Here is a 22,613-nt window from a genome sequence, read left to right on the forward strand (position 1 = left end):
CTCAGACTGTATGCATGCAACTTCCCTCTTGTTTCCTAGGAAACTGGGTCAGCAATGCAGAAAGTCAAACAAATACTGGAAACTTGAGTACAGGACAAGTGGTTGTTGATAAGAAGTTCCCATCGGTGTTCTAGGGCACTGAAAAGTGGAAACTATTTTACTACCCAAGTATCACTGATCAAACATAATAGCTGAAGTATTTTTCAGAATAAAACAAATATGAATATGCAGACTCCTTCAGCAAGGTTCTGTTATACTTTACTGCTATTTCTATTTTTAGAAAACTGCTAAAATTACAATAAAGCAGAGATGGTAGAACAAAAAATTATGCAACTTTTCAAAACAAAATTGTGGGTATATATTCTTTATTTCAGAATTTGCAAAGTGTTTTTCATCCCACAAAGCTGTTCTCTCAATAGGCCACCATTTTCTGTGAAAGAGATAATAGAGAAATGTTAGACTTAAAGTAAAATAATGGTATTAGCAGCATTGAAATTATGCACAAACGTATGGACACTTACAGAGCTGATCCAGTCGATGTAAGAGCTGACTCGGGTAAAGACAGTGGGCTTCTTGGCGTAGTTGCAGCTGAGCCCAGAGCCAAAGCTGACAATACCGTGAACCTCCCAGACTCCAGCAGCGTTCATACAGTTCAGAGGACCACCAGAGTCTCCCTGAGTCAGGTGGGAGAATCAAAGTGATCAGTGTGCGAATTCCACATTCAGCAGTTATTTCTTAGACTAGCCCACAATTTTCTGATTGCTTATCACACATTACAGAGATTCTTTTACATTTTATGTTGCTCACAAAAATGCAGCTTAGTAGAGATGGTTGTGACATCATTGGGAATAATATAATACAATTTTTGAACATTAATCTAATTTTCTTTTCCTTAAAATTAATAAAAAAGTAATTACTTTATAATAACACCTTGTTTTGTGTCGCTGGCTTTTGCAGAACCCACAGTTAATTCATTTTAATGCAAAGGCAAAATGGCCAGTATTCATATTTGAGAATCTTTGACTAGTAAATATGATAGCTTTGCTTAAAAATGAATGAGAGTTGCACTTGCTAGTCACTAGCTTTTATTTGTGGCTAAATGTTGTGCCCAGTGAGAAGATTGGATGGAAAAATAAATACAAAAAATATGTGTCCCTTCATTCACAGCATGTGGAAACGTGTGACTGAGTTAATTCCACAATCTGTGTGGCACACTCTGAACTTTTAGGAAAGTTGAGTTTAACTGAAGTTAGCTGATGTGTGAAAGTGTGACTCTTACAGTGTTACTTTATGTGATTAGAAAATCATTATTTTAGACTCACATTGCAGCCAGCCACAACTCCGTCTCCACCCGCACAGACCATGGTTTCCTTCACCTGAGAACCCCACCAGTCAGGCTGACTGCAAGTTGGGTAGTCCACCACTGGCAGGAGAGCCTGCTGCAGGATGTCAGCAATGGGACCACCGGCTGTGTGGACAAAAAAGACGTAGTTCATCTCAGACCAAAATCTCAAACAAAAGAATCCAGGGGCCAAAGGGCGGAACTCAGTTCTATTTAATACTGTCGGGGCCCTCCACAACAGTTCCAGTTTTTCATGTGGCCCCTTGTAAAAAATTAATTGCTCATCCCTGTTTAATTGTAAAATAGTTATGATGGATTAGTCTACAGAATGATCCTGAAAGGATTTTTGACTCTTCTTTGACTGGGTTCCCTTGTGACCTAGTGGTTAAGACACCAAGTATGCCCTTACTTACATTCCCCACTGTGCTATCCAAATTAATAACAGAAATATGATTCTTTATTCCAGAAAAACGAAGCACTAAACAACCAAAAATGCATCATGTTAGTTAGTAAAAGTATGTGTGTATAGATTTAATTTAAAAAGTAAAAACATGCTAAGATGATACTGTATACTAGGAATTGACTAAGAAAAATCAACTTATCAAAAACATCCGTATAGTCTTCCCTTCGAGGGGGAAAAAAAGAGAAAGAGACAGTTTACATAACAAGTTGTGTCACGAAATGATTATTTGAGAAGTTTTGAAGGGATGGATAGAATTAAAGAAAGCTTCTCTTAAAAAAAAAGGGCACTCACTGAACAGGCGTCCCCACCCAGTGATGTAGCAGGATTCATTATTGGGGAGCACAAATTCGGCCTCGGGAAGACAAGAAGCCATGACGGTATCAGAGAAGTTAACGGAGGACTCGAGCTTGATCAGGGCGATGTCATTACTGGGCAAGAAATGATTAAACATTGTATTTAACCAAATACTCAGCCCACAATTATAAATGCACATAACGCACATGATCTTTTTGATATTCAAGTCTCACAGGTAAATTCTTAGTAGTAGCAGTAAAATGTTACCGAATAAAAAAGGAGTTCCAGTCCTCATGCACAATGATGTTAGAGGTGCCGACGAACACAGAGCCATTCTCTGTCTCTAACAGGTTGTGCTTTCCCAGTGCCACTCTGTACTCCCTGCTGGAGCTGCAAGGTGACAGAACAGATTATAATGCTGATATGTGTAAGCAAAAAATTTGTTTCTGTGATCGTTAGTAATTCCATGCATGATTAAAACCCTTGGTTCTTATACCTGATACAGTGTGCAGCAGTGAGGACCCACTGGTCAGAGATCAGAGTGCCTCCACAGGTGTGTCTCCACTCACCCGCGCTGTTGTACTGCAGGGAAACCTAAAACATACATAAGAGTACAGTGAATTACCTCTTTGCTATGTTTGAGCTTGATTTTGTGCTTTATGAGAGTGCTGCTTGTTACGCTGGTTGCAGTCTGTTCGCCCTTGTGGGAGTTTGCAAAGTGTTTGTTGTTACTTGGTCATTTCTCTGGATAATCTAAAATCTGTAATCTAAAAACCCAAACTGTAGCAGCATTTCAGTTTTTTAAAAACCATATCCTCCTATGTCTTTTAATTTACTGTACTGTAACCACTGTAAACCTTTTTTTAAAGATCCTCCAATAATGCTTCAAATTGCCTCAATAACTTTTCATACCAGTCTTTACCAGTCTAGCAGTAAATAAAGTCTGCCTATCTTTAACAGAATACATTTTATGTTGATGATATTCAGATTTTTCTGAATAAAGTTTTGAGTGTTTACCTGCCAGGGCCAGCTGTGAGGCCTGACATCATGTCCTCCAACCACCCGCGACACCACAGGGGGGAAGGTAGGCAGCCCACACCCGTAGGCTGAGGGGACATATGAGACAAAGATTTTTTTTAAAAAAAAGCACATTGTTTACCTGCATGAAATTTTGTAGAAAATACCCACTGAAGAGACAGCTGGATAAAAACAGATTTTTGTGTGCAGTGTTTGAAAAGCTCCTTACCTCCTGCGACAAACAGAGCAAGCACCAGAAACTTCATCTTGGCTGTATCTCCACAGATTCCATTCAACCTGTGACATTTTTATACCTTTCACACTGTTACGCAACAGAAATCCTTGGAAACTGAGCCTCTGACAAGCCTTGATGCTTGGGTGGAGCTAAGTGAACGGGACAAAGTATTTTGGAGTTCAGTATTTTTTATGTTTTTTTTTTAAACGTATCAGTGGAATTGAGGGTTTTTAACTTTATCACCACATGCTGCAGTTCACACAAAGACACAAAGAACCTGACTGCATATTTACTGCAACGCCCCCTATTCTGATTTCCTTTGAAATGCTGCACTCTCATGTAGGTGGAGGAAGAAAAACAAAACACAATGACACAGCTGTCTAATGAACTAATACATTATTATTAGTATAGCACTGACATACTACCTCCCTTGTAAATGTTCAGTTAGTTTTTGGACAGTGACACAGAATTTGCACTTGTGCCTCTGATCGGTATTGGAATATTTGGCTGAAACTGAGCAGCGAGTATAACCCTGTACAACTGTGAATTCTGTGGTTTTTCAGGGCTTTTGATGTTGCTGAGCTGGCCAGGACATTCGTTCTTTTGAAGAATATAATAGATTGTTGATTTGGCCACTTCCAAAGTTTTTGCTGTCCTTCTGATGGGCTTATTTTGGCTTTTCAGCCTCATCCTGAGCTCCTTTACTTACACTTACATCTCTCTGGACAACATATTGAAAGTTATAGTAAATCGCAACCATAATGCAGGTTGAATAATTAAAGTGTACTCCAGAACTTTTATCTGGTGAATTTGCCTAAAAATAGTGAGGGCATAAAAAGCCTAGTTTCACCACGAAACTGCTTATCAGTGAATTATCCAATTACTTTTGACCTGCTGTGAATGGGGCACCATGTATAAAAATGTCTACAATATTTTTGTAAAACCCTTGACTTGTCAATCATTATATAATATTATAGATATTTAAGCAAGAGTTTCAACTAGGAAATTGCTTGCACAGTTTATATTATTCTATTTGGTCCCATTTGGCATGGTTTAGATGTGGAGCTAGTGCTATTCCAGTAGTTATGGGCAGAATTTATGGACCTAAGTGTGAAAATGGAAAATAAATTTTTTCTTTGATGTTAAAATACAGGACTGACTTGTTTAATATCCAAGCTTCAGACTCTCTTGTATGAAATATAAAAGGCGTGACCAATTCAGCAGGCATCTGCATGGTTCACACAGAGGTAGAGACGGGGAGATAAGGTTTATTTGGGGATATCTGTGGTTACTTATCTCCAAGGTTGATTTGTTTTTCCTACCAAAATTTCACTTGCTGTGCTGACGGAAATGTTGCAACATGCGATTTCTGCCTGCTGACTCACTATATAAGGGATAGCAGGTGCCTCTAAACTTCTACTGAAGAGAGTCACAATGATGTTCATTTTCTTGGCTTTGTTTGTCGTCGGCGGTAAGCAAATACGTCTTTGACGATTATGTTATGTGTTGGCAAATAAATGTGAACATGCTGTAATACTTCTGATTCTCGTGGAGCATCAGAAATCATCCTACTTTCCACTGTTTCCTCTTAGCCTACGGGTGCGGCACCCCCACCTATCCCCCCATTCTCACCAGAGTGGTTGGTGGAGAAGATGTCCGTCCACACAGCTGGCCCTGGCAGGTATACATACACCTGGGGCGATCGTGGCTCAAGAGTTGGGAGTTCGTCTTGTAATCGGAAGGTTGCCGGTTCGAGCCCCGGCTTGGACAGTCTCGGTCGTTGTGTCCTTGGGCAAGACACTTCACCCGTTGCCTACTGGTGGTGGTCAGAGGGCCTGGTGGCGCCAGTGTCCGGCAGCCTCGCCTCTGTCAGTGCGCCCCAGGGTGGCTGTGGCTATAATGTAGCTTGCCATCACCAGTGTATGTGTGACAGGTTGTGTAAAGCGCTTTAGGGTCCTCAGGGACTAGAAAAGCGTTATACAAATACAGGCCATTTACCGTTAAAACTCATTGTGCCGTGCTGTTATTTGTTGTCCTCAGATCTCTCTGCAGTACAAGAGTGGCAACAACTTCTATCACACCTGTGGTGGTACTCTGATCTCCAACGAGTGGGTCCTCACTGCTGCTCACTGCATTGGGTATGGAAAAGAAAAAAGGAAGACGTCTAAAATGGAGTGCACACATATGGCACAGAACCAGGCATACTGTAGAGATTGTAGGGTGTTATATATTGCCATATATAACTTATATATCAAAAATGCATAACTTTTCTTATTGTTTTTGTGTTTGGCCAAGCAGCAGTTACACCTACAGAGTTTACCTGGGAAAACACAGTCTGGACATGGCCAATGAGTCTGGCTCCATCGCCATCAGCCCTTCTGTTATTGTTGTCCATCCTAACTGGGACTCTTACAACATTCGGTGGGCCATTTAGCCCACAGTACACTGTTGTGGGCTGGAAACTATGTTATTATGTTTCAAATACTTAATTCATGCTATTGCTGCTTGTTAGCACTCTCTAAGTATGACATTTCTATCCACACCCTAGCAATGACATTGCCCTGATCAAACTGTCATCACCTGTTCAAAACACTAACGCCATCTCGCCTGCCTGTCTTCCTACCTCTGGTGAGACCCTGCCTAATGGTGCTCCCTGCTATGTCACTGGCTGGGGACGTCTGTGGAGTAAGTTCTATTATAGTAACTATATAAAAGTTCAACTAACTATAAAGGCTGCTCACATAAAGCTCCAAAGCCCCGTCTTCAGGGTTTTATAAGTTTTAATATGTTTTCCTGTGGATAATTTTCTCTTGTGAGTTGCTTCTTGTCACTGGCTTACAGTGACAAAAATTCCCCAAAATACACATTTTAAAGTATCACAAAAGACCTCTTGCATCATATAATCAAAATAGTTTGGATTTTTATGCAGTTTTTAAATCTGCAGCTAAATCAAAACTGTGTCTTGTCAACGTAGTTCTCAAACTGTGCTGGCCATGAATCTGGCGATCTTGACTCTAGCCCTGAATCTGAATGCGTTGTCTTTCTCCTCTAAAGCTGGAGGCCCTATTGCTGACATCATGCAGCAGGCTCTTCTTCCTGTTGTTGATTACAGCACCTGTTCCAGGTCTGACTGGTGGGGCAATCTGGTCACCACAAACATGATCTGTGCTGGTGGAGATGGTGTTGTGTCTAGCTGCAACGTGAGTCAAATTTTGTTTATTTCACCAACTTTGAAGTATTTGTCGCTGTTTAAATCAGAAAATATGTCCTAGCCTCAAGAGCATCTTTCTATGACCACATTTGCCTTTTAGGGAGACTCTGGCGGTCCCCTGAACTGCCAGAATCCTGATGGCTCCTGGGATGTCCATGGAATTGTGAGCTTTGGCTCAAGTGCAGGCTGTAACTACTACAAGAAGCCCTCTGTCTTCACCAAGGTCAGCGCCTACACATCCTGGATCAACAATGTAAGTATAAAAAACTTTTGTTCAAAATATCTCACAGTACACAAGATACTTTTTTAAAAGACAAAACTACAACAGAAAGATGATCTGTCACTTGTTTGCGCTAATTATTACACAAATTATAAAATGTTCCATACTCCGATCTTAATTTTAATTTGACCTTCAACTGCGCAGTAGCTACGAACATGGAAACTGATCCATGTCTTTTTCAGGAGCAATTTTAAACATCCTCTTAACGCTTTTTCTTTTCTTTTCTTTTGTCCAGGTCATGACCTCATACTAAGCTATGGACGGGCTTTTGTCAAACTTAGCAGGTAGATAAGTGATCAAATAAAAAAAACATACAGTGGATAATCCAGAGTCCTGTGTGGTTTCTTGGTCATGCAATGAGGAAACAGCTTAAACTAAACATTTATTAAGCATGTGAACACAACTTCCTATGTCATTTTGTTCAAGCAAGACAATTTTCACATTTAGTCATGGATTTTATTGTAATGACTACAAGATAGCCCTGCCAATTAATAACCACATGCTAAAGAATGGAACATAATCACCACAAACATCAATAATTGAATCTCCATCCTGTAGTGGAAAATGTGCAAAAAACAGAACTGTTATGAGCAGGGTGTGGAAAAATAACCACAAAGCAAAAATACATTATGGAGAGCAAGAAAAGCAAAATTCTTTACATGCCAAAGGGAAATGCACACAAGCTGCAGGCTGGGAAAACAGGCCAGTCGTTCTTGGGAACAGTCTTTTCCTCCAGGCTTCATTTTTATTAAATAGCTGCTTGTGCTGCAGGATGAGAGCATCCATCTGTTTTCGTGACACCATGTTGCAGTCATCTGAAACACCCCTGAAGACAAAACAAACCATAATTTTCCTTACTCCGAAACCAGAAGCCACATCGACACACGAATAGAATACATAATTTCCATAGAAGTTATCCGAATGGTTTCAGGTGGAACTGTGACAGCAAAACTTCCCAGAATTTCCGCTTTCCGCCACTACCTGGTTTACCTTGTAATCAGAAGGTTGCCGGTTCGAGCCCCGGCTACGACAGTCTCGTCCCTGAGTGGAGGAAAATCGCTACCTTATTGTGGTGGAGGGGTTTGTGTGTCCCAGGGATCCCAGGGGCTATGTTGTCTGGGCGCTTTTGCCCCCTGGTAGGGTCTCCCATGGCAAATTGGTCCTGGGTGAGGGACCAGACAAAGAGCGATTCAGAAGACCCCTATGAAAAGACCATCGAGGGAACAGTTCACACTGCCTGGGATAGGGTTTATCGGGGCCCTGCCCAGGAGCCAGGCCCGGGGAGGGTGCCCGAGGGCGAGCATCTGGTGGCCGGGCCTTAGTCCACGGGGCCCGGCCGGGCACAGCCCGAAAAAGGGACATGGGCCCATCTTCCTGCAGGCCCACTACCTGCAGGAGGCACCGTAGGGGTCGTGTGCAATGTAAGTCGGACGGCAGCCAGGCCACCGACTCCCAGCTACCAAGACTGGCCCAGGACTGTTGTCTTCCAGGATTTAGGCTGACTAGCGTCTCACCTGGCATCTCATTCCTGGTCAGAGGTATGAAAGTTATTGTTAATGGTCTTCTTATTTTTTTTTTTTAACCGGACTGGAGATATCTAGAACAGAGCAGTATGTATAAGTGCTGATTAATCACTTATTATGGCGACATGGAGTAAATAATTTCTATTATTTGGTAAGGATGTGCGTGTGTGAGCAAGCTTGGGTTGTTAAATGAAAATTAGCTTATCTTAATGTTAAGCTAAGCGATTAGCTATTCTTAAAATGCACATTAAGCAAAAGTTTGTATTTTGTGCACTCACTGACACAAAGGTGAGAAAAAAATCACATGAATTCGTATATAGGCCTATGTGTAAATATAATCACACATAATCCCTCATGCGTAAACACAGTTGTTAAAGAGACCAACAAGAAAAGTAAAAAGGAAAACTTACCAAACAAACACTAATTTTCTGTGTGCAATAGAGGGAGTTGGGTTGTGGGCTTGTCTTTTTGTCTTTTTTATTTGAAATAAACAAACAACAAAAAGGTTGTGAAGTAAAGCTGTAATCAGTGGTGCTGCTAAATGCTCTGGTTAAGCTAATATGTATTTGTGTTTTATTAGATTATTCTGTTATTATATGTTACCTTATATATGTAATCAAAGTAGTTGAATTAGAATACTGCTGTAGATCACATTATACCCTTTAATATAGAGTGTGTGAGCTGTATGTAGTTTAGTTCTCATTATACTTTTGAGTTAACAGAACATATTCACATATTAGTTCATTAGATAAATGTGCATCACTCTGTATCCTTGATCTGCTGGGAATGTGTTACACTGTTTTCTTGACATGCTTAATTGTTGAATCATGAAGAGAAGGTTGTAAGCAGGAGACTCTGTGTCTAAAGACAGGGGAGATAGATAGACCACATTCCACACCCCCACCTTACAGAAAGCAGAGAAACAACTGCCGAGGTCATAACTTAGGCGCTGTAACAGAGAAAAAATGTGATGTTTTGGCTTTTACGACTAGCTGGGGGCCACTAGAGACTATAAAAAGCTGAGCAACCCGTCACCATTTTGAGACATGTGCCTGACCCTCTGGTAGCATCTCTCCCGTCCGGACGTTGTAATGCTCTGACTGTTGAATTGTATGGAAATAAATGATTGTTGATTGAGCATTGATACACCGAGTATTGTCCCTCCTTCAGCCCAAAGATTCAAAGAATTGGGAGAATTCAACAACTTGGTGCCGTGTGACCCGGATCTTTGGTGTGCTGAGGAGGTGCAGATTTGACCTTTGGTGAGATCGTGAGGCGAGGTGAACAGAGGACCGGTCCAAAAATAAAAAGGTAAGCACAGCCTGTTGTATTATAAATACCAAATGTGCATATTGGGCTTTCCAAATTAATCTGTTCGCTGAGTCACATGTATTTTCACAGTAAATTTGTCGGTGTCTGGTTTTTGGCGCAAGATACTAACAACATAAGTTGAGGCTGAATTCCAGTGTGTTAAATAAACTGCTTCTACCGAGATACTAATAACATACTACGTTGGACTAGTTGCAGTAAACTGCTTCTACCGAGATACTAATAACATACTACGTTGGACTAGTTGCAGTAATCTGCTTCTACCGAGATACTAATAACATACTGCGTTGGACTAGTTGCAGCCACTTTACCTTCCACATTTAATTTTGTCTAATACTGGCTTCTGTAGCAATAATACATTAGAATTTATTCTGAAGACGCGGCCATTAGTCCAGTACATTGAAGTCGAGGTTTGAAGTTTGTTTATGGTGTCGGTTACGTCCTGGCTCTTGCCGGCTATGAAATAGAAGTTGATTTAAGGAAAAGCAGATGCTGGCTTCACGGTGCGGTTGAACGCTGGCAACGCGAGAGCGAAACACGTCCGTAGGTTTGGTTTATGATACGGCGTGTTCCGGTGGTGCGGCCGTGAAGTGCAGTAGTGGTTGGTGCTAATTTTAGTACATTGAATAGAGGTTTTGACGGTGGTTTGTGGCGTCAGTCGAGTTTTTTTTTTAAGGGCTGCGGTCATAAAACAAAGTAAAATTTTACTTGCCAAGAAGTACATAGAGCAAAACCTGGTTTATGATGTCTGGTATAACTTCGGGGATGCAAGCATCACTTTTATGATGCGACTTTGCCCCGTGGTGGCGGTCATAAGCGCAGAGAAAGGGGTATTTTGGTCTATGGTGCAGTGTGCTTTAAGAAGATCTAATAGTTGAGCTCAGAGGTTTCTGTGTAAAATTCCCGCTGAGGAAAAGTGTTGTGTGTGAGTGTGAAGGCGCGCTCTGGGTGAGAGAGTGTGTGTGAAGCTGCGAGGCGCGCTCTGGGTGCTGTCTTGTGGGTAAAGCGCGCACTGAGTGAGAGTGGGAGTGAGGCGCGCTCTGAGTGTGTTTTTTGTGTGGAGTGTGAAGCGTGAACACAGTGACAGTGACGGTTGATGTGTTTGATTAGGAGGACATTAGAGCAAATACACATTTTAGGATCAAAGGTTGATGCCTAGTGTACCTGTGGAACATTTGCCTATGGAGTGGCGACCCTCCTGTTCGTGGACGCGCGGGCAGGACCGGCGGCGTCCGGGTGCCGAGGTGGTGACTTGGGGAGGTGAGGGCCCCCGCATAGCCACGGAAATAACACTGGAATGGCCGTGTAATCACGGGTTCACATTTATTTCCGGACTAGAACAAGACACATTTTGCGAACAAACGTTGAGTCTAGATTAGTAAAGAAATATAAAAAGGTTGAATTCCTCGTTTCAGTGGTTGAAATTGTTGTGTGCCTGTCCCCTGACGAGTGTGAAATTAAAATAAAGAGGGAATTTGGAGCCACATGGAGATAGACGGGCATAATTGGGTGTATTACTCTGTGGTGTAATAAAAATAAAAAGGAGAGATAGTAAGAGGTGTGCAGTGGAGAAGAGGAATGTGTTGGGAGACTGGCGTACAGTTTACGCTGTCAAGGTGGGCGTGTTGCCTGCTTATCGGTTTAAAAGTGATGAAAATGAAATTAAAATAAATCTCTTAGTGTGTTAATACAGGAAGCTGCGGACCTGGACCAACTGCCCCCACAAGCACAGCGGCCGAAGCAAAATTATAGGTAATGGGAACCACACCCAGCACGAATCAGCAGCTGTGAAAAAGACAGCAGCGAGGAGAGAATTAGAGGAGAAATTAAGAGAAGTTTTAACACATAAAATTGGGGCCAACGGACTTGTGGAGGTTGGGAAGGCGTCCGGAGCATCACAACAAAAAGGTGAAACAAAAACACACACAAGCAGAGAAATCTGAGAGAAAGGCTCCTTTTAAGGTAACGCCTAGTTTGAGAAAAGATAAAATTAACCTGCTTTTATACAAATGCACATACACGCAATGAAGAAACAGCTTACACTCATGAACACGTGAAGATTTTCCAGCAAGGTTAAAGAAAAATTAACATACTTAAATGATGAAGTCTATACATTACTGACAAAGAAACCCTCTGGGTTGCAGGACAACAATTTAACTAAAAAAAAAAAAAAAAAAAGGAACACTGGTCTAACCAACCAGGCAAGACACAACAAATTTAGTGGTTAAAAGATTCAAATTGTGACATGTTTTCTGTTGATTGATTAATAAAAGTGATTACTGAATGAAAGAAAGTTCCTTTTTTGGGCTTTTAAACATGATCTTAAGAATTTTAACATATACCGGTGTTGTCCTGTCAACTTGGTGGGTTAGGAGTTGATTATATCGGGAGACAAAAAACAAAAAAAGGGGGAGAGAAGGCTGACACAGGGCCTGGCCCCATTGTCTCCCCTCTGAATAACACAGCCAACACAACAACATTTTCCTGTTCGTTTGTTTTTGTTTTTTGTTTTTTGTTTGTTTTTGTTTTGTTTTGTTTTTGTTTTTTCTATACATATTTAATTACAGGCTGCTTTGCCGGCCCTGAAAGCCGAGGCTGACTGGACTCCTGCTCTCCCCCATACGTGACACTGACCAAATGCTGCAACAGCTGGACCCACAACAACGACCTGAGAATGTCAACAGACCTGCAGGAATGTGATCTCATGCAGCCGAGACGGAGAGCACTAAACCTAAGGCCCGTTTCACTACACGGGGGAAAATTCCCAGACTGCGTCAGCTGACAGAGCTGTGACGAGACGCCCGCCAAGCCCGAATGAAAAGTAAGGCCGAGCGAAAGAATGCTGACCTTGATAACTTTGCATTCACACTGTGCAGGACAGTGATGGACCAACACGGATGATCGGGTGGCGAAAAAGGGCGTGACCGAGACAAGAGGAGTAACTGAGGACAGAAGGCACCTCAGAATGGACAAAAACACAGAAGAAGATGCAGGTTTCACCTGCGGTGAACATCGACACTGGAGAAAGGACTGCCCCAATTGGGGTCAGAACCAGGACGGACTGAATTTTGAGCAGCAGCAGCAATGGTCGCAAACAAACTGAAAAGGAGGGGGGGCAGGACCCCAGGGCATGCTTCAGGCCGTGGTTTACCCAGAACACCAGAACAGGAAAGTGATGAACACACACACACACACGTCTCCAAACACACAGATTCAGAATGAAGTGAAATACACACATGAACACGTGCACTCGTTGAGTGAGTGAGAAATGACACACACACACACACACACGCACACACACACACACACGGGAATGTTGATTCACTGAGAAGTGATGCACACACATACACATGCACACGCTTGTGCAATGAAGAGTGATCCACACACACACACACACACACACACACACACACACACACACACACACACACACACACACACGCTGATGCAATGAAGAATGCTTTGCTTATGCTGATATGCAAAATGCTGCACACAAACATCCCAATGCATAATTTTTATGAGGAGCCATTGATTACTTAGAATGTGTTATATGTCACCTAGAAGGCATTTATGTAGATTTTAGGAATAAGCTCTAAAACGGTTTGGTTATGAAAACAATGTCTGTGCGTGATGTCTGTTTATGGCTCAAGGCCTTGACTGAATTCTTTGCTGTGCTTCACACAGCCCTGATGAGGAACAGTGGCACAGAGTGAAATTGATGAATTAATAGTGTAAGGTTAGGTTGGAGTACGGCATTTTCTGTGATTGAGTTTTAATTCAAGGAGGAACAAAAGGTGTTACGGCACCTGAGGTTCTCATTCCCACACAATATTGTCCCGGCAGGAAGCAAAAATGTTCCTGTGAATTTCTGGTTGATTGTTTGGTTTTGTTTAGCGCTAGTTTGATGTTATCAGTGAGCTTTGGCTTGTGTTCTTTCTCGTAAGCGAGAGAGGGATAGTTTTATGCTTGGACATGTCTGCAACGGGCCCTAGTTTGTGTTATTTTAGTAGTATTTTGTTGGTTATGTCTGTTTTCGTTTTTGTTACAGTGCACTGGAGAAAAAACATCTGAGAGGTGTGATCCACCGGTGGTGATATGTTGATATTTTGTGAGTTCATGATTTAACAATCAGCTCTTTAAACCAGGCCTGAAAGATTGAAATTTAAAGCGCTATAAAATATTATTACTGTAAACAGTTGCAAAGTGTGCTTCTCCATGATTGTAATTGGCTTGGGAGAAATTCACTTATAGGGAACACTGATCTAAAAGGATTGCACCGAGTCAATCCGGCCCAAAAAACAACAAGGAATTGTTTTCCTTTAAAATGATGACGTCATCTTGCTGGTGATGGAGGCTCGAATAGGTTGCGCGGGAGACTCCATTATCAGCAACATTCGGTATGAATGTGTATGGAGGTATGCATGTGAATGGACTGTGATGGACTGACGACTAAAAGTTTTGACTGACTTGATACTGAGACAATGACTGCACCCACTTTAGGATTAGTAAATGCCAATAAACAATTCATAAACAATTCACCCAGCCGACAAGAGAAGGGTGGATGCTTCGCTTTGTTTTGTTTTGTTTTTTCAGGAGCAGGAGGATAAGAGAGACTGGAGGAGGAGACTCTAGCTTCACATAAGTATGAACTGCAGACTTAACACTGTGGTTGCTGATTTTGAGTTACCGATGTTTGCATTAAGAAAACTGTGCTATATTAGCTGTGTTTTGAGTAAGGTATCATGTTATATTATTGGGAATGCCAAATGCTACAGTGGAGAAGACTTTTGATACCACTCATGACTGGAATATGTTACTATTAACCACAGCAGGCCACTGTAAAAAGTCAATTAAATTTTATAGAGGAAAATCGCCAAAATTGAACAATACCTATGAATGACTGGCCACATTCAGAATAGAGATATGCAATAATAAACATTGGTCCACATGATTTAGGTTCTCACTTGAAATAGTAAGTTATTAAATGTAGAATATAATCGACAGGGACATTTGATAGGATGTGGTACTGCAAAAGAACAAGAGCAAAGTAAATAAAGAAAATATTGTGTTTAGTTTGGATAAATTCAAATTAAAATGTACCATTACACTCAGAGGATCAATATGGAATAAAACATATGCAAAATTTGTAGGAAGTACATGACTGATAACTGTTCTGTCCTGAGCGTTTGTTTCCAGAGCACCCACTTGACCACACCAACAGTTTCTCGCCACCGAGGAGGGGTACTTGCAAAAAGAATAAAATAAAAATCTGAGTTTAACAAAACATTTTAAATGTAAATATCAAGCTTACCTTTCTTTTTCCATGAAATGTGCTTGTGGGCACGCCAGCCATTTTGAAAAAGTGGGCAAAACAATTGGCAAGGCCACACCCCCACACATGTGATATAATTTTAAAGGTACTGTTGCCCTCTCTAAGAAACATCAGGACTTAGAGGAGTGGCAAGTAGAGTATGCGAGCTACAAGCAAAAACTAAAATGTGTACTACAGTGTGCAAAAATGAAATACTGGGTCATCAGGGGGACATGAGGGACATTTATAAAACTAAAAGTCCCACTAACCTTAAAGTGCACTTGAAAAGCTCACACAAGAAGGCTAACCTAGCTTACCTAGAAGACCTCATCAGGGGGAGCACACTCCCCCTCCTTGAAGAGCTCACCCACTCAACCCGCATCCCCAGAAAACAGCTAACCCCAGATAAGGCAGCGTGATGTATCCCGAGACAACAGGACTGGGACATCTAAATAAAGGTGTGAAACAATCGCCTTCAAAAGGTTATCAATTCACTCCAACCAAAATTAGGACCACTCGGTGCGGCAAGAGTTAATAGTTATTAGTCTCAACACCCAAGGATAACCAGAAGAGCATGACTGATATGATGGAACTGGGATTTTGTTACACTTAATTTTTGCAAAACACAAATAAAGCTAAATTGAAACTAAGGATTTTCAGAAAATAAAAACTACACTAAACTAGCAAAGAATTGGTAAAAACTAATTACAACTGGTAAAAATTGAAAATCTGGAGTCGAAACTAAATAAAAATAACAACTAATGGAAATGGCGAAAAGTTTAAAACCCTGGTGCAGAGATTGGCAAATCTGACCAGGAAACGTTATAAAATGGATTGTCAGGATAGTCAGCGTTAAAGCCACTTTTGACAGTCCATACTAGGATGGCATTGGACATCTTCGGGGCAGAAAAGGGTTGGTGTGACCAAGGTGTGGTTTGGCTTGTTGTATGTACATTTCAAAATGTTACAGCTCTGGATGGACCAGTTACCAGATATGATGTCACTAACCTTCTCTTTTAAGTGTCTAGCTCCAATGAATTGACACATGGGAGTGTGTCAAAAAGGGGGAGTTGAGTCCGAACATCAAACAATGGTGTTATGAACATTTTATGACTTTATTTGTGTGTTTAATAATTTAGCTATGGTAAAACTTAAGCTTATAATGTGTTAGACTTAGAAAGGGTTCACTAATTTTTGATTTCTTTTACACACACATAGATTATGATTAGAATAGGTTCTGAACATAATATTTTAAACCAAATTTGAATCATTAGAAGAACAATGGATAACAATATTAGATTATCAAGGCTAGGGAGAGAGGTGTTTTGGTTTTCTGTCTCTTGCAGAGAAAGGAAGAGACACCAGACAGGGACCCGGAGATGTGAGGACCCTTCACAGCAGGGACAGATGTAGGGACTGCCGAGACAGCAACTGGGGTCAAGTGTCATGACATTTGGGCTCCTGGAGAAGATGGATCCCACAAACACAGCAATAACCATGAAGGGGTTGGCGAAAACCAGGAACACCAGACCAACGAGGTTCGAGAGGCTCTTGGCAAAAAGGGGGACACGCCGGTGAACCCAAAACACACAGATCCTTGTTTGAAATCGGGGCAGAATAATCCCCAGAACTGTGCAATGACTAAAGGGTGGTCTAACCCCGGAGGTCGAAGAAAGAAGCTGAGAATCACCCAACTGGAAGACACTGGTAGCTGCAGCAATAAAAATAAAGGTTAAAAGCTCCTTAGACAGAGGTTCTAGTCTAAGTACATTTGAAAGGTATAAGGTGGCATTAAAATGGGAGTGGAAAACTGGAGCACCAAAATAAAGCTGTGGGAGAATTGGGGAGTGATGGGAGAGTCATCTGTAACTGCTGTTATGGTTGTAAATCTAACTTTGCTTGCATCTGAACTGCGTGAACACAGAGGTCATCCCACATATGGTCCACCCGTTAAAGGGGGACAGAGGGCCTCAGGATCAAGAAAACCTGGACCTTGCGACCCTGGAGTGCATGTTGTAAGTGATCTCTTTCAGAGATCAAAAGGGGGAATTATTAGATTATTCTGTTATTATATGTTACCTTATATATGTAATCAAAGTAGTTGAATTAGAATACTGCTGTAGATCACATTATACCCTTTAATATAGAGTGTGTGAGCTGTATGTAGTTTAGTTCTCATTATACTTTTGAGTTAACAGAACATATTCACATATTAGTTCATTAGATAAATGTGCATCACTCTGTATCCTTGATCTGCTGGGAATGTGTTACACTGTTTTCTTGACATGCTTAATTGTTGAATCATGAAGAGAAGGTTGTAAGCAGGAGACTCTGTGTCTAAAGACAGGGGAGATAGATAGACCACATTCCACACCCCCACCTTACAGAAAGCAGAGAAACAACTGCCGAGGTCATAACTTAGGCGCTGTAACAGAGAAAAAATGTGATGTTTTGGCTTTTACGACTAGCTGGGGGCCACTAGAGACTATAAAAAGCTGAGCAACCCGTCACCATTTTGAGACATGTGCCTGACCCTCTGGTAGCATCTCTCCCGTCCGGACGTTGTAATGCTCTGACTGTTGAATTGTATGGAAATAAATGATTGTTGATTGAGCATTGATACACCGAGTATTGTCCCTCCTTCAGCCCAAAGATTCAAAGAATTGGGAGAATTCAACAGTTTTCATGCAGTCTTTAATGTATAAAAATGTATATTAATCAGGCAAACTTTGTCATAATCATTTTTGCGCATTAAAGACAGAAATGTGTGTGTTAAATCATATAAATACCTCTTGACTGCACTAAAATGCCAGAGGTCAACATGTTGCCATTTGTGCTGTAATACTGCCATCTAGAGGACAAATAAGTGAACACATTACATTAGATAAAGGTACCCAGTATGCTATTGTACAAGCTACGTGAAAAACACACGGTATTAATAATAATGTCACTGTCCATCAGTAGTTACATAATAGTTAATAATCTTGCTGTAAACAACTTTTTTTTACATTTACAGTCAAACATTAGAATTTTGAATCCTGAAAGTTCTGTATTCTGTGTGATTAGGAGTAGTTACTGCCAATATACTGACAGAACCTGTAAGCGTTATGATACCACAGCAATAAATGACAAAGTTAATGAAGGGTCGCATTTTGTATCTGAGGATTTGTGGCAGTAGAGAGTGTGAATCATTTCAGATCTATGTGTCTGGGCATCTTTATAACCTTCCCCCTACACAGTCTAATAACCTTTCGACTTTAACATATGACTGAAGGCAGTAATCTTAGCATTTTGTACCGATTTTACTTTGTGCAGTATGGAGCTCATTGTGGTGAGGTTTTAGAAAAGAAGAAAATAGTGGAGTCTTGAGTTCCCCCCCCCATAAGTCTATTATTGGAGTGGTTGCTTACATTTTGTAACTTCTGATCTCAGTATGACAGTGATATTTTGTGAAATTATATTCAGATTTAAAAGATAATTATAATGAACTTACTTTGGCTTTTTATTACTCCTGCCAATAAGGCTATGGTATTGTAGTTTTTATGTGTGGTGCCATTCTGTCCTCAAATGTAATAGCTTGACAAGTTTTCAGTTCTGATAAAACTTTGTAGTGGTGTTGCATGAGTTCATGCTAACAATCCATTATGTGAAAGTCAACTGAAAATGGACAAAAAGCCTTATAACTCAGAAGCTATGGTTCTTACACATTAGGTGTATATTGTTTATTATTAATCTCTTCTTTAAAGTCAATAGATTAATGTGAAGATCAAAGTGATAATAATGATATATAGAGTTATTTAAAACTGTGTTTCTTGCTGACAACATGCAGGCATATAAGGATTCAAAATCACATTTTTAATTATGAATTTGTTATGTGCAGTACAGTAACAGGTTATAACTTTTTAAACACATACCAGATTGAATACAATACATGTGCAGTGCTCCTAAAATTAAAATAAACACTTTCTCACTTGATATTTATTGCTAAACATATAACTTACTAAAACATGAAATGGCGACACATGTACACTCAAAATTATGTCAAGTATATTAAAATGTGTTTTTACTAGGGTTGCAACTAATGATTACTTTGATAGTCGACCAATCCTAATTTGTCTTTGATTTGTCGATTAGCCAACGACAAAATATTTCAACAACAAAAAATAATGTGGACATAGGAAACTAAAAATGGCATATCTACAAGTTGAAATAAAGCTTCAAATCAAATAGATTTTTAAAATTTTATTTCCAGGTTAAAAATAACAAGTTAACAAAGTTTACAGGTGATTGAGTTCATGAATTCACGATTGCAGTGGGCATGCTCAGAATGTGACGTTTGCTCTTATCTTACTTCAGCTGTTTGAAAAGTGCATGAGCTCAAACTAATCTATACTCCTTTGCTTAACACCAGTAAAACAGAACAAAACAAAATAACAAGCTGACGTCACAGCTCCACGGTGCAGTGTTTGAAATGCTCGTGCACTGCAGTAGGCGATACTGCCCCCATAGCTTCCTGTGGTGTATTGCAGCTACAAGAATCATTTAGGTGGTTTTACTATATGAACCGTCGACAATAAAATTCCGCTTCGACGAATTTTCATAGTCGTCTTCGTCGTCATCGTCGAGTATAGCGACGAATCGTAGTTTCAGTAAGACAAACAACAAAAGGCAGCACTTTGCACGGGCTTTTACTGCACTACAAACGAATTAAATAGGTTTTAATATAATAAATCTAATATTATTCCCTTCAAAGTAAATACTGTTCAGAGAGCGAGCTGCCTTTGTGGAGGTTTGTGCTATTTGGAGTGCTTTGTGTTCTTAATAATACACAAGAGACTGTTAAAGAGAAAATGATTTCAAAGATTATTAGAGATAGAAGATACAGTATGGTACAATATCATAGTTTTTTTTTTTTAAAGACAATCTTGCGACAACGCAAGCGCACCATGTAGAAGAAAAGTCTTTATAAATTCTAAATTCGTGTTCTTGTTCAGTGCCACCCTACGTTGGGAAGAGACACATTAAATAATTATTATTCCTTCTCTTCGGTGTTATTTTCTCTAATTTACAGGTTATTTCGTCAAAACCCCAGTTACTGTCTTGTCTTCTTTGAGAGGAGATCTCATTTATAACCATAATGTTACACAGTAATTATTAACAGAGACCCACAATGCCCCTGTTTTGCTCCAAGGGTTCATTTGCATGTTAATTATCATTAGCGACACAGGGGGAAAAAAACAACAAAATGAAACATAACAGTTAAATAAGCAATCCTATTTTTCACAGCTCTTCCATCAGAAATCATCTTACATCATTAGGCCTCAAGCTTTCACCTTGGTCGTTGACACATTGTAAGTAATATTTTCTAGAAAATCTTTAATTTAATTCATCAACTGATTTTATGCTTTTGGGCAAAGGGCTTGAAATATTTATGATATATACAAATTGCAATTTATGCTGAAAGAAAGATGGATCATATTGGTTATTAGTTTTTGGCAGCATTAGTATATTTGAGTTGTTTTTAAAGCGAGTAAGTGCACAGGGCAGACTAAAGACACAGCATGCAGTTTAATACTATGATGCCTATTACTGCTTTTTTTTTAAAATTACATTATTTTCTTTGTATTCACTGATTGCTGTGTAAGCTTGTTTACTTCCCAGCAAAAGCAAATTCTTTTTCAATATTGAACCTTTTATATATATTATAGAACTGGGAGAGGTAATATTAGCTCAAGATACAAGGTCATCATTTTGTTTCATGGCTCTCCTGGAGCTTTGCAAATAGAGGCATAAAACAAAACAATGGCACATAAAACTGTGATTTTGTTCTTGTTAATATTTTAACAAAGGATCTATCGTGCAAAATAAGTTATGTAGTTTGTGTGTCTGTTTCTCACAAAATAAAAATAATAATAGAAAAAAAATGCACATTGGAGCTTGAATTTCAGTCCATTGATCCTTTTAGAAGTATATTTTCTTTTGCCACAAGATGGCGACAGATTGCTGTCTCATATTATTTCCTCCATTACTGTGTAGAATAAGAGTTTCTCCATAAATTCAAACTTAGATGTAACAGACTAAACAGAGACTGCACTGCAGTGGAGCACATGAATGATGTCAGAACTGCAGCTTCTTCTTCTTCTTCTTCTTCTTCTTCTTCTTCTTCTTCTTCTTCTTCTTCTTCTTCTTCTTCTTCTTCTTTTTAGGTCATGTGAGTCTGTGATTAAATAAAAAAACAAATTTACAAGGGCTGATTTTTAAATCTCTAAACTTACTCCTAGGAACCTTTGGAGTTTTTACCCGAGGACATAATACTTTTAACTGTAACTCCAGTAAATATAGATTATATCACTAGATTTAATTTACACTGTTGGATTACCTGCTAGAATCCACCAAGTTGTTAGATCCATTTTAACAATAGATCATGTCTTATCCCTGTCAGAAACAGTACTGTTGAGCAGTTCTGTTTTGCCCTTTTTGTTGTAATCATATGTTTTACTTTTTCCTACTCCTCGTGACCACCTGTCAAGGGTTAGAAAGCTACAGGTCTATTTTGCCCAAGGTGTGGGCAGAACATTTTGTGTGTGAGAGGGTTTATTGCACAATGACAGTTGTCATTTGGGACACACATTGAGCTTTCAAGTTCAACCAACTTCAAATGAAATCATTCAGATGCTATCATTTCATCTTGTATAAGCAGCAGTTTTTATAACCACACTTGCAAAAATACTTCTATATTTCAATCAGTTGTTAATCTCCTAGTGTAGTAAAAGTGTGTGAATAATGTGACATCTGATGTCTACATTTCAGCAAAAACTGTAAAATTTAGAAAACCCACCCACCCACCCACACACACACACACACACACACACACACACACACACACACACACACACACACACACACACACACACACACACACACACACACACCTGTGCAGGTTCACTGCTGGGAAATGGAGTTTAAACATTGCAAAGGGTGGAAGCCGTTAAGTGGCCCCTCAGCACAAGCTCTAACAATACATATGACCAGTGTTTAGCACCACTTTGGTTTTGAAGAACATGATTTAAGGGTGCCAAGTGACAGCCGCACTGACTTCATGCCAGACATCCTCCAACTTGCCCATGGTCTTTCACTTTACACTCCTGGGTGTGCTAATCACCTCCTTCAAATAGAACCATGAGATCACATTTTCTTGTTGTAAAAGATCACTGTGAATAAAAAGAGCTGCAGGTGTGATGTCGTGTTAGTGACGTTAAATGTGTTCACTTTTCACCTTCTGACTTTGTACACTTTTCAAAACGGGCTTGCAAGCTGATGAGATCCTAAATGTTACAATTCATCGACAATCTAAAGTTTTACTCATTCACACATGTGTAATCCCCCTTGTTATTTTTATTAAATGTGCTGCTCAGTATGTCTGATCTTTATTGGTTTTAGCACTGCACACATGCCATGCTGGCATGTCTGCTTTTGCTTTTATCCAGGCCTGGAATTTTGTCATGATACGTACTCTTGCAGCAAGCACTGGTGCTGCGGTGGGTAGATGACGTGCAAGCAGGCATAAAAACACAAAGTGGAAGTGGACAGCGGGTACAATATTAATTT

At 40.1% G+C, this 22,613-nt stretch overlaps 2 protein-coding genes across 2 annotated transcripts; one reads left to right on the plus strand and one right to left on the minus strand.

Annotated features, from left to right (window-relative positions):
• Nucleotides 1–354: 354 nt before the first annotated feature.
• On the minus strand, nt 355–3,424 carry LOC146644803 (chymotrypsin-like elastase family member 2A). The gene is made up of 8 exons (XM_085393076.1): nt 3,346–3,424; nt 3,117–3,205; nt 2,596–2,693; nt 2,367–2,489; nt 2,097–2,233; nt 1,323–1,468; nt 522–674; nt 355–430 (listed from the first exon to the last, which is right to left on the minus strand). The coding sequence occupies exons 1-8, from the start codon at nt 3,380–3,382 to the stop codon at nt 413–415; spliced, it is 801 nt and encodes a 266-aa protein (XP_085249202.1). The 5' UTR covers nt 3,383–3,424; the 3' UTR covers nt 355–412.
• A 1,326-nt stretch (nt 3,425–4,750) lies between these two features.
• Nucleotides 4,751–7,166, plus strand: LOC146644804 (chymotrypsin-like elastase family member 2A). The gene is made up of 8 exons (XM_085392976.1): nt 4,751–4,822; nt 4,944–5,032; nt 5,392–5,489; nt 5,650–5,772; nt 5,900–6,036; nt 6,406–6,551; nt 6,663–6,815; nt 7,078–7,166. Exons 1-8 carry the CDS (start codon nt 4,786–4,788, stop codon nt 7,093–7,095), a joined length of 801 nt encoding a protein of 266 aa, XP_085249102.1. The 5' UTR covers nt 4,751–4,785; the 3' UTR covers nt 7,096–7,166.
• The last annotated feature ends 15,447 nt before the right edge of the window (nt 7,167–22,613 follow it).

Source organism: Rhamphochromis longiceps, linkage group LG20, assembly GCF_057381845.1.
Source record: "Rhamphochromis longiceps isolate RC_006_pf linkage group LG20, R_longiceps_female_GT1.1, whole genome shotgun sequence".
In the NCBI taxonomy this organism is placed as follows: domain Eukaryota; kingdom Metazoa; phylum Chordata; class Actinopteri; order Cichliformes; family Cichlidae; genus Rhamphochromis; species Rhamphochromis longiceps.